The following is a 9,927-nucleotide window of genomic DNA, read 5'->3' on the forward strand; positions in this document are numbered from 1 at the left end:
TTATTGAAATTTCAGCTGCATAATTTCCAAAACTGCAAAATATTATTAGTTTGACTGTTAATTTTTATGAATTTTATGTGAAAATGTGTAATGTGATGGAAATGACAATGTGTGGTGGAAAGGACTTCACGTGTTGGAAATGACATTTGACATACAAATTGCTGAGTCACCTCCAAAAAAAGTGATGGAAATGACTGTTGTGGAAATGACATTCTGTCACATTTTTAAAAAAATCTCATGCTATGTTGGCATGATGATCTCAGCTTTAAAGCTATCAATAAATGTACACAAAATACACAATATCAAATTATTTTTTACATTATTTGTACATTCAAAGGAAATATGAGCTGTTTGGAAATGACGACCAATAAACATACTCTTTGTTTTCAAAACATTAAACCTTGATTTTCTCTACTTTCAGTTCCTTCCAGGGAGCCAACTCTGCTCTCCAGCATGTGCTCTCCTAACAAAGACTGTTGGAGTAATTAGAACTATACTTGACCTTTAAAAAACATCCCTAAAGTTACATTTTGTGGCGTGTGGTGGAAATGACTGAGACCTCAAGGGACAGGTGTTCTTTTTATCAAAAAAGAAAACACTAATATATCTTACAATACATGATACATTTCATTAAAATAGGGATTTATGTACCACTTGTCTATAAAGTTACTATTAGATCACAATTAAATTCAACATTAAGAGGGATTGAATGTCACAAATCTGGGCCAGGGACAATGGGAATATAGTTAAAACAATACATATAAACCTATGATTTATATAGTAAAATTAATAAGTTATCTATAATTAATTTTTTCAAAGTTCCTCTTGATGTCATGTAAGTGTGCCAAAAATAAAAAACAAGAAATGTGTTTCAGTTTTTGTTATATCTGCCAGGGACACAAATTTGCCTGTAGTTGAAGAATGACCCTTAAACGCTTATTGGGGGGGGGGGGGGGGGGGGGGGGGGGGGGACATGTCCTTGGAGTTGAGTGCATCTGGCATGGGGTTGGATGTTTCTGTAAAGTTTGGTGAGTTTTCGCCCATGGGAAGTATGACTTCCTTGGAAGAAGAAAGAAAGAAAGAAGAAGAAGAATTCCTCGGAATACAATAGTGTCCTGGCAGCTGCGCTGCCCGGACCCTAAAAACGGGATCTAATTGTTTGTGAAGCTTGGAACACTTTTAAACTTTTTTTAATACCTAGCCTAATGAAATAAATGTTCTATTGCATATTGGTTTTGTTGCTAATGGATACAGATATGACATATACGAAATATGGACAATATGGACGGCAGTAGGAACGTGAGTATCGAACGTGAATCACATTGTTCGTTTAATGTCATGTTGAAACTGTAAACTATCTGACAGTGTGGGCCAATTACATTTTATATTTTATGAACACGTTGGCCCACACACACTTAGCCTATTATTGAAAGTTTATAACTGTTGAATTTCTTGAATTCTTGAATATCTTGGCATTTACTGTATGTATGTATGTTTTATTTGTAAATAAATATGCCATTGGGCTAACAGTAAATTCTCAAACTGTTGATTAAATAAACACTCATGTATCTCTTATTGATTAGTGAAAACACTCTGCGGCCAGAGGGAGAATTAAAACAGACTATTGATTCTATTGATGTGTCTGTTTGAGCTGTTTTATTTTATTATTATTTTAGTTTTAAAGACATCTCCTTCATTTCCTGTCTTACATTATTGGACCAACTGATTAATCCAGGTGTGTCTGACCATTGCTGTGAGGTCAGACACACCTGGATTAATCAGTTGGTCCAATAATGTAAGACAGGAAATGAAGGAGCTGTCTTGTTTCAGGAAGTAGTGGAGCTGTGCATAGAGCCCAGTGTGTCTGAAATAAAGTGTATCATCATCATCATCATCATCAGCTCTGTGTTCAGTCCCATAGACATACTATAGTACAGTCACACCTGAGTCGCTGCTGACACCTGCAGGTGCAGCGCCGCATGTGACGTCACACGCTCAGCTGTTAGCCTCCTGCAGAGTTAGCAGTTAGCACTTAGCCGTTAGCAGCAGTTAGCAGAGTTAGCAGGTCCAGTATGCTGCTCAGCCCGCTGGCTCGGCCGCTGTGCTGCTCCGCCCTGGCCGCGCTGAGGCTGAGCTGCTCGGACAGAACTGGAGCTCTGGACCAGAGAAGAACCTTCAGAAGAACCGTCCAGATTCAGAACAAAGGTAAGAGACCAGACAGACAACCTGAAAACACCACAGCTGCTTGTTGACATCTGAGTTTAGCCTCACGCTGCGTTAGAGACATGCCACATGCCAAAATTATATGCATAAAATGCTCCTTTTTCATTATGATTGTTGTCTCTAAATTGTTGTTGTGCCCTCTGTAACGCCTCGAACGCGTTAAAGTCATGGATGTATTATATTATCATGGTTAAAGTCGGAAATCTGAGTTCTAACTGGGAGATTCAGAGTTCCGAGTTTTCTCGAACGCAGCATTAGCCGTGGGCTAGGCTAGGCTAGGCTAGGCTAAGGGTAGCGTTCAGTAACGTTTACCGGCCGCTGTGACGATGTCTGTGGGGAAACGACTGCACCTCTGCGTCCGATTTATTCTATATTGTGTAAATTGAAATGAAGAGAGACTTTAACGTCCTTTAAAAATGATTTTCTAACGTTATGTGATCAGGCGGAAGCTACTGTTTACATCGGCAACTCTCGCGAGATCTTAGTGACAGCCGAGTCCCCCTGAGTAGTGCCGAACCGGTTGCCATAGTTTCAGCGCATACTAACTGACTTTTCTCCTGCTTGACAGTTTATTCAGCTGAACACTGCTCTGTAAATTACTTTAATAATGTTAATGTAGCGGTTAGCTTAGCTATTAGCCACGTAGGCTCAGCTAAGTACCAGAAATAAACAACTACAGTACAGGCGGCCCCTTTGTGATAACGTATGATTAGAGGAGGGAGTGGAATACGTCAACGCGGCCGCCATCTTGGTACGGGGTAAGCCGTGTCTACTTACTGCACTAGTCAACAGAGGCAGAGGTCTATCAACCATTAAAATCACCATAACTCACTGAATATTCAACCGATTTTCAAGCCGTTTGGTTTATTATAAATGTCAGATGATACGACAACAAAAAATGTATTTTTTTTTTTTTGAAAAATGTGTACAATTTTTTTTATGTATTAAACATACACTTACATAATCAGACACACACCCACATGCATAAATACACTGACATTTGTTCTACAAGGGTCTGACTGCTTGTCAGACGTATATTATGCATTATGTCTATGGTCAGAAACCCCGACCCAAGATGGCGGCGCTATTGACGTACGCTGAGAAGCAGAAGGCGGCATCTAAATCTGTGAGAGGAGGGGCTAACCGAGCGCGGGAACTTCAGTTCTTTTAAATACAGAGGCGCGAATAGTCCGCGGCAAAACAGGATAATCTCTGGTCCAGACTTGCTGCTAAGAAACTCGTCGCTTCTTTCTCCCTTCAGACTCTTTTTTACCTTCCTCTCCCTCCGTGTTTTAACTGTACCATGCCTGTCCTAGAGGTGACCGACGCCGCCGCGGTGTCTCCGTCCAAGAGGCAGCGGCTGCAGCAGGTCCAAGCCCCGGAGGAGACGCCTGTTCTCCGGTTCGCTAAGCTGTCTGAGCACGCTACTGCTCCGACCAGGGGCTCGTCCAGAGCTGCAGGATACGACCTGTACAGGTGGGGCTTCTCCTCTCTTTTTTTGTTTTAACTTTTTATTTATATTGTGCATTTAATTCATATATATATGATTAATAAAGGAACGAAAGATAAAATGCAAAACTGCAACCGATATAAGGTGTTACAGTCCTGTCTTCTAACGTTACACTTCCTCATTGGGAGACACTACAGGTGAATAGGGTAAAAAATTTAGCAGATATCACCATGAAACTTCCCAAGTTTATTACTCACATTAAGACAAATATTTTTTATATTACAAGTTTTGTCAAATTTTATGTTTAAATATGTAAATGAGTCAATATCTGATGAAATATGCACTAATAGATATAAGGTGTTACAGTCCTGCTTCTACACCTCATAAGGGGAGACACTACAGGTGAATAGGGTAAAAATTTTAACTAACACATATCATGAACCTTCCCAAATTTATCACTCACATGAAGACAAATATTTTTTGTATTACAAGTTTTGTCAAATTTTATGTCTAAATATGTAAATGAGTCAATATCTAATGAAATATGCGCTAATTTGCATATATTTCCAGAACAGAAATCTGAACAATGGATAAAGCTGCTTTGTTTTATTTTGTTGACATATTAGAGTCTTTAGTTTTTACAGAGGAGGATTGTGGATATCTCTTTTTATCACTCTGTAAATGAGAAAATACTGTCACCAGCCCTAAAACATCTAAGGTCTCCATGTTTTTAGTAATAAAATGTTGTATAAATGAGGCTGTGAATGATATATCAACAATCCCCTCTGTAAAAACCTTCAGAATATAGAAAGGGATCAAAGTGGAAAGTTTGGTGTCTGGAAGTGCTGCTGAAGTGGAGATTTCTAGCTCAAAATTGATCAGTGCATGAAAAAACAGTGTTTTTGCCTGTAGTGTCTCACCTTAATGACCTAGATTAATATTAGGGTCAATGATGGGATGCAACCCAATGTCAAGTGGTGTAACCAGTATTTTTTCAAGAAAGAATCTGACTATATACAGGAAAACATTTTTAGACTCAAATGTGGAATAAATGTAATTCATTTTTGCAATGTTTCTTGACAGTTTCTACATAATTTGTCACATTATTTGAGCAGGACATAAACCTAAAACATCGCTTTCCTTCCAGTGTTGTCAAATACATTAGAAATACAGAAAAAATCTACTTCAATTTAAAGTTTGGTGAAGAAAACCTTTTTTTCCAATAGTAGACCTACACTTAAATCCACTGTCGGTGGATAAAATATTTAATACTTTTCATTCTTTTGTGGTTACACCATTTGATATTTTCAGGGCTTTCTTACTAATGTTAAAGGTTCAAATGTCATAAAACCAACATGAATTCAAAATGTACATTTTAACAAATCTGATGCATGCTTTTCAAAGATATTTCTCTATTTCTTATCTTGCCAACAGTGCGTATGACTACTCCATCGCGCCCATGGACAAGGCCGTGGTGAAGACCGACATCCAGATCGCGGTTCCTCACGGCTGCTACGGGAGAGTGGGTGAGTGATGATGAACACTCTTTACTTCCTCCTCCTCTGTTTCTTTGTTTGTTGTTAATAAAGTTGTTTAATGTTTTTATCTGACTGGTTTCTGTTTCTCCTCCTCAGCTCCTAGATCTGGACTGGCAGCTAAAAACTTCATCGATGTTGGAGGTGAGTGACTTATTATTATTAGTTTATTTTACTACCAGGAAATGAAAGTGTAAAGTGCATGAACAGTTTCAACTCTTCATCTTCATCATCGTTTCCTCTTCCTGTCGTCCATCTTGTCTCCTCAGCCGGAGTGGTGGATGAAGACTACAGAGGAAACGTGGGAGTTGTGCTGTTCAACTTCGGCAAAGAAACGTTTGATGGTGAGTTGAGTGAATGATCATCTGCAGTAACAGACACTAAAACCGTTAAAGACCGACATTATTCTACACTTCAACTCATCAGTGGCCTCAAGTTTCACCTTGATCCGTGCACACACAGGTGTAATCAAATCCTGCCAATAAAACCCCCTAAAATAATCATATAATTGCAGAGAATAAAACTATCTACTAGATTAAATTTCATTTGCAAGCAGCCAGAAGTAATATTTTTAATGTGAAGCTGGTTGATAGTTTGCTAGAGGCCGGAGGAGGAGGAACGACACAGAATAAATGTGCTGGTAGGATTTAGATCTGATCTGAGAACTGAATTAAATTAGGTCTTTACATGTTATTAATGACAAGGTGTGTTATGTTCATAAAGCCTCTGCAGGCTAACTGTTAGCCTGTCATAGCCTTTAGCTGCATAAATCACAACTTTTCATTAGTTTCTCTGTCTGGTAAGAAACAGCTACATGAATGATAAATTGATTAATAAGCAACAATCCTGTTAGAATAAACGTGTTAACTGATTAACAACAAAATAAAATGCACGACTGAAACATCTTTTCCTACTGTAACACATGGGAACAGCAAAATAAAGAGGTAAATTAACTTTGTCCTTTAGTCAAAGGTAATGATTTTGCACTCTTAATCTGCACTGGGACACATGCTGACTTTTCTTTTTGCTTTAAAAAAATCCACATCCAAAACCACATGTGTCAAATTTTTTTGGAAAGTTACAGTATTTAGGAATCTTTAGGATTAATTAATTAATTGTGGCGTTTAATACCACGATTCATTGTGAAAACAAGTAATTGTGACATCCCTAGTTCCACATGTTTCATTTTTTACCACCAGGGGGCGTCGGTGTTTCACTGAGTCTCTGAGACCTGAGGTCGACTCAGCTGGTTGTTTCAGCTCACCATCACTCTGCTTCAGAGTTTTCTGTTTGTTTTCATTTAGATGAACGATGAGTTAATTACTTTGAAATAATATACAGCTACTCCATAATGTTGTTAATAAACCAGCTTCTCTACATGTTGCTATGGCAGCCATTGATCCCAGTGTCTATTGAACTCCAACACCAGCACCTCACTCTACTGAGCTGCTCACCTGAACCTAATCAGATTTAATGAGAAAGAAAGATTATAAATAAATAAAAAAAACACTGCTGCGATTAAAAATTGGGATTATTCCACCAATTTTTAATTCTAAACTCTTCTACGTTTAAAAAAGTAGTGTTGTGTTGTTTTAAAATGAATATGAACTTGTTTTCTTTGGTCTGAAAACACCAGAATATTTTTGTTATTTTGACCTGTTGCCATTTTCTGCAAATAAATAAATAAATGCTCTAAATGACAATATTTTTATTTCCAATTTGGGAGAAATGTTGTCAGTAGGTTATAGAATGAAACTAAAGTTCATTTTACTCAAACACACAGCTATGAAGAGTAAAACCAGAGGAACTGATCATTTTGAAGTGGTCTCTTCATTTTTTCCAGAGATCAGCAATTTAACATCTTCACAAAACACAAAGGAGGAATCCCGTTGGTCGTATTTACCTGAGTACTGTGGAGTCTGATTAAGTGTAAATTATCTCAGGTGTTGAGGCGGGTGAACTCACATCAGACGCTCCTGTCGATAACAACGGTTTATTAAAGGTTTTTATCGTCCCAGATGAACGAGTCGACTCCAGAGAGCTGAACACGTCCTGAGTCTGTTGCTGCAGATGTTTCACTCCTTCGTTTCTCTCTTTTTCTCCGTCTCTCCAGTGAAGAAGGGCGACCGGATCGCTCAGCTGGTGTGTGAGAGGATCTGTTACCCCGACCTGGTGGAGCAGGAGGTGAGAGACCTATGGTAACCACGGTGACGTCACCGTGATGTCACGGTGATGATGTCACATTTGGCCCCATTCACATGGAGCGCCTGAAAACGCATGCAAAACGCCAGCTGGGGCGTTTTGCATGCGTTTTTCAAAGCGCTTCTGAGCTCGCGTCTATGGTCGCGTCTGCCGTTACTAAGCAACCAAAAGAACCTGTCACATTTTTACATTTAGTGGTGACGCTTCTGTCATTTAACCAGGAAACACAGAGCTGATCAGATTTCAAGCACCGTGAATCACTGCTCGATCTGTCTGTCAGTCTGAACGGAGGACTCACGGCCGTGTGGAGAGGAGGGAGGCAGACGAGACGTGAACTCACCACCTTGTGTGTAATAAAAGTTAAAAATGCGGTTAAATGTGCTGGTATCACACTGCTGCTACGGCCGCTATGGAGTGGGAGGGGGAGAGGGAGCTGCTGAAAGAAGAAGCACTGAGAGCCGGGCTGCTTGTTGCTGCTGGTGAAGCAGGTCCGTGCAGCTGATTCTGATCTAGGGATGCTGCACATTTTGAATTTTTTTTCTGACCGATAACCAACACTCGTTAAACGATTATTAACCGTTAACCGACAAGATTAAGATGCTTGCGGTGCACGGCAAAAAAAAAAAAAAAAATTATCACTCCAATTTTTTTTTTTTTTTGGCCGTTAAATACACATGTGCGCTGCGACAGAGCAGCGCCACATCCACTGAGCTCTGTCTCAGCTGATCGTTGCTCATATGGAGGTTAGATCGTCCAATGTAGAACTGTTTTTAAAGTGCAGCCAAACAGGCTGAAGGAGCAGCAGAGCTCCTCTGACAGCTGCTCTGTGGAGCTGCAGGTGAACAGGCTGGAGAGCAGCCACGTCCTCTTTTTTTATTTTTTCTCTCAGCGCCGTAGTTACAGGTGATTCACATCTATGTCCGTGTAGCTACATTTATTGTCTGACCTTCCTTCATGGGGGCTGCACATACTGTCAGCAAAGATATTCAATAAATGGAAAGATACTCCATGAGCGGCTGCTCCAATGATATGAAATGGTTTACACTTCCTGTCTCTCTAAGTGGGCGTGGCCAACCGTCACCCCATCTCGTCTGTGTGGATTTATACAATTTTTAGGTAGATGAAAGTGAGATATTTATATTTTCTTATGATAACATTAAATATTTACACTACTAACAGTAATATTTAGCATGCCAAAAATAATTTAAATCATTTTCACGGGAGTTCGCGGCCGTTTGTTTGACGTTGCCTAGGAGATCGGTGCCAAATCTGGCGAGAGTGTGTCGTAGAGACAGAGACAGGTCTGGAACAAAGTGGATTTTCTCCGGATCTCTCCGTCTGAAAATTACCATTTTGGTGTCAAACTGTTCAGAAGAGATGTGGCTTGTGGAAAATGAGGCCAACATTTACTTCAGTGACTGTGGGGAGAAAGGACAGACCATAATCTGTGTTCACGTTCAATTGTCCCATTGGAGTCAATACACTCTATGCTGCCTCTGGTCTCCCTAAAGGGGCGTGGCCAAGCAGAAGCCTAGTGACATCATACAGGAAGCTGACTCGTCATGGAAGGTCTTGGTTTATAAACCGTCTTTGCTGTCAGTCCTCCTGTGGAACTTTTTGCTGTGAAATATGACTGAAGGCAGTGAACTCTGCACGTGTCGACACGCCCCGATGAGTTGACGACATAAGGACCTAATAATAATAAAAAATAACCGATAGTATTAATCGGTCAAAGTTCTTGTTATCGGCTAATGGTTAAACGGTTAATCATGTGCATCCCTATTCTGATCACATGACAAGCGGTGCGCGTGCGGCATTCGAAAAAAGTTGAGATATTTTCATCTCGGTGCGCCTCGGGACGCGCACGGGAAAAAAAGGCGCGTCGGCGTCGCTTTGGATTTTGCGCACGGTTACATTGAAAACAATGGAAACGCGCGCGCAAAAAGACGCTCCATGTGAATGGGCCCTTAAACCTGGTAACCACGGTAACCACGGTGATGATGTCACAGTTAACCTGAACCTCCTCCTCTGTCCCGTTGTGTTTCAGACTCTGGACGAGACGGAGCGCGGCGCCGGGGGCTTCGGATCGACCGGACGCAACTAGAATAAAACTGTAAATGTTGTTATGTTACATAAATTAGGTGCTAATGATAATAAAATATTGTTTTGTACGTTGGAGTCTGGGTTTTTATTTATTATTTACAGGAAGAGACTCCAAGAGAACATGTTTAGAGCTCTGGGCCAAGTTCTTCAAAAGGTTTAAACTTTATCAAAATGATCTGGAAATTGGAAAGTCCCTTATTTTCCCCTCCAGGATCATGGAATCCATCTGGACTTTTACCACAGTTGTTCAGAGGTTTAAATCTGATCGGATTTTGGAAAATAGATTGGATCAAATCTAGAAAATGTTTTTTTTTTTTTTTCCTAAACTAAAACCAGTGATCCAGTTTTAGTTTTCATCTGGATCAAACCCTCAGTTTGTGTTGTTCAGAACTCTATCCCAGCAGTTTGGAGGAT

General features: G+C 40.1%; 1 protein-coding gene across 2 annotated transcripts; it reads left to right on the forward strand.

The window, feature by feature from the left end:
• Positions 1-2,049: 2,049 nt before the first annotated feature.
• On the forward strand, positions 2,050-9,581 carry dut (deoxyuridine triphosphatase). 2 transcript variants are annotated; one of them, XM_085773069.1, is made up of 7 exons: positions 2,050-2,205; positions 3,540-3,699; positions 5,108-5,199; positions 5,308-5,352; positions 5,478-5,552; positions 7,322-7,392; positions 9,458-9,581. In XM_085773069.1, the coding sequence occupies exons 1-7, from the start codon at positions 2,073-2,075 to the stop codon at positions 9,512-9,514; spliced, it is 633 nt and encodes a 210-aa protein (XP_085629195.1). In that variant the 5' UTR covers positions 2,050-2,072; the 3' UTR covers positions 9,515-9,581. The 2 variants fall into 2 exon arrangements, with proteins under 2 accessions (XP_085629195.1, XP_085629196.1); XM_085773070.1 differs by lacking the exon at positions 2,050-2,205 and having other exon boundaries at positions 3,508-3,699.
• Positions 9,582-9,927: the final 346 nt, after the last annotated feature.

The sequence above is a fragment of the Trachurus japonicus genome, chromosome 3 (genome assembly GCF_045865225.1).
Source record: "Trachurus japonicus isolate A0001 chromosome 3, Traja_1.0".
NCBI classification, from domain to species: Eukaryota; Metazoa; Chordata; class Actinopteri; order Carangiformes; family Carangidae; genus Trachurus; species Trachurus japonicus.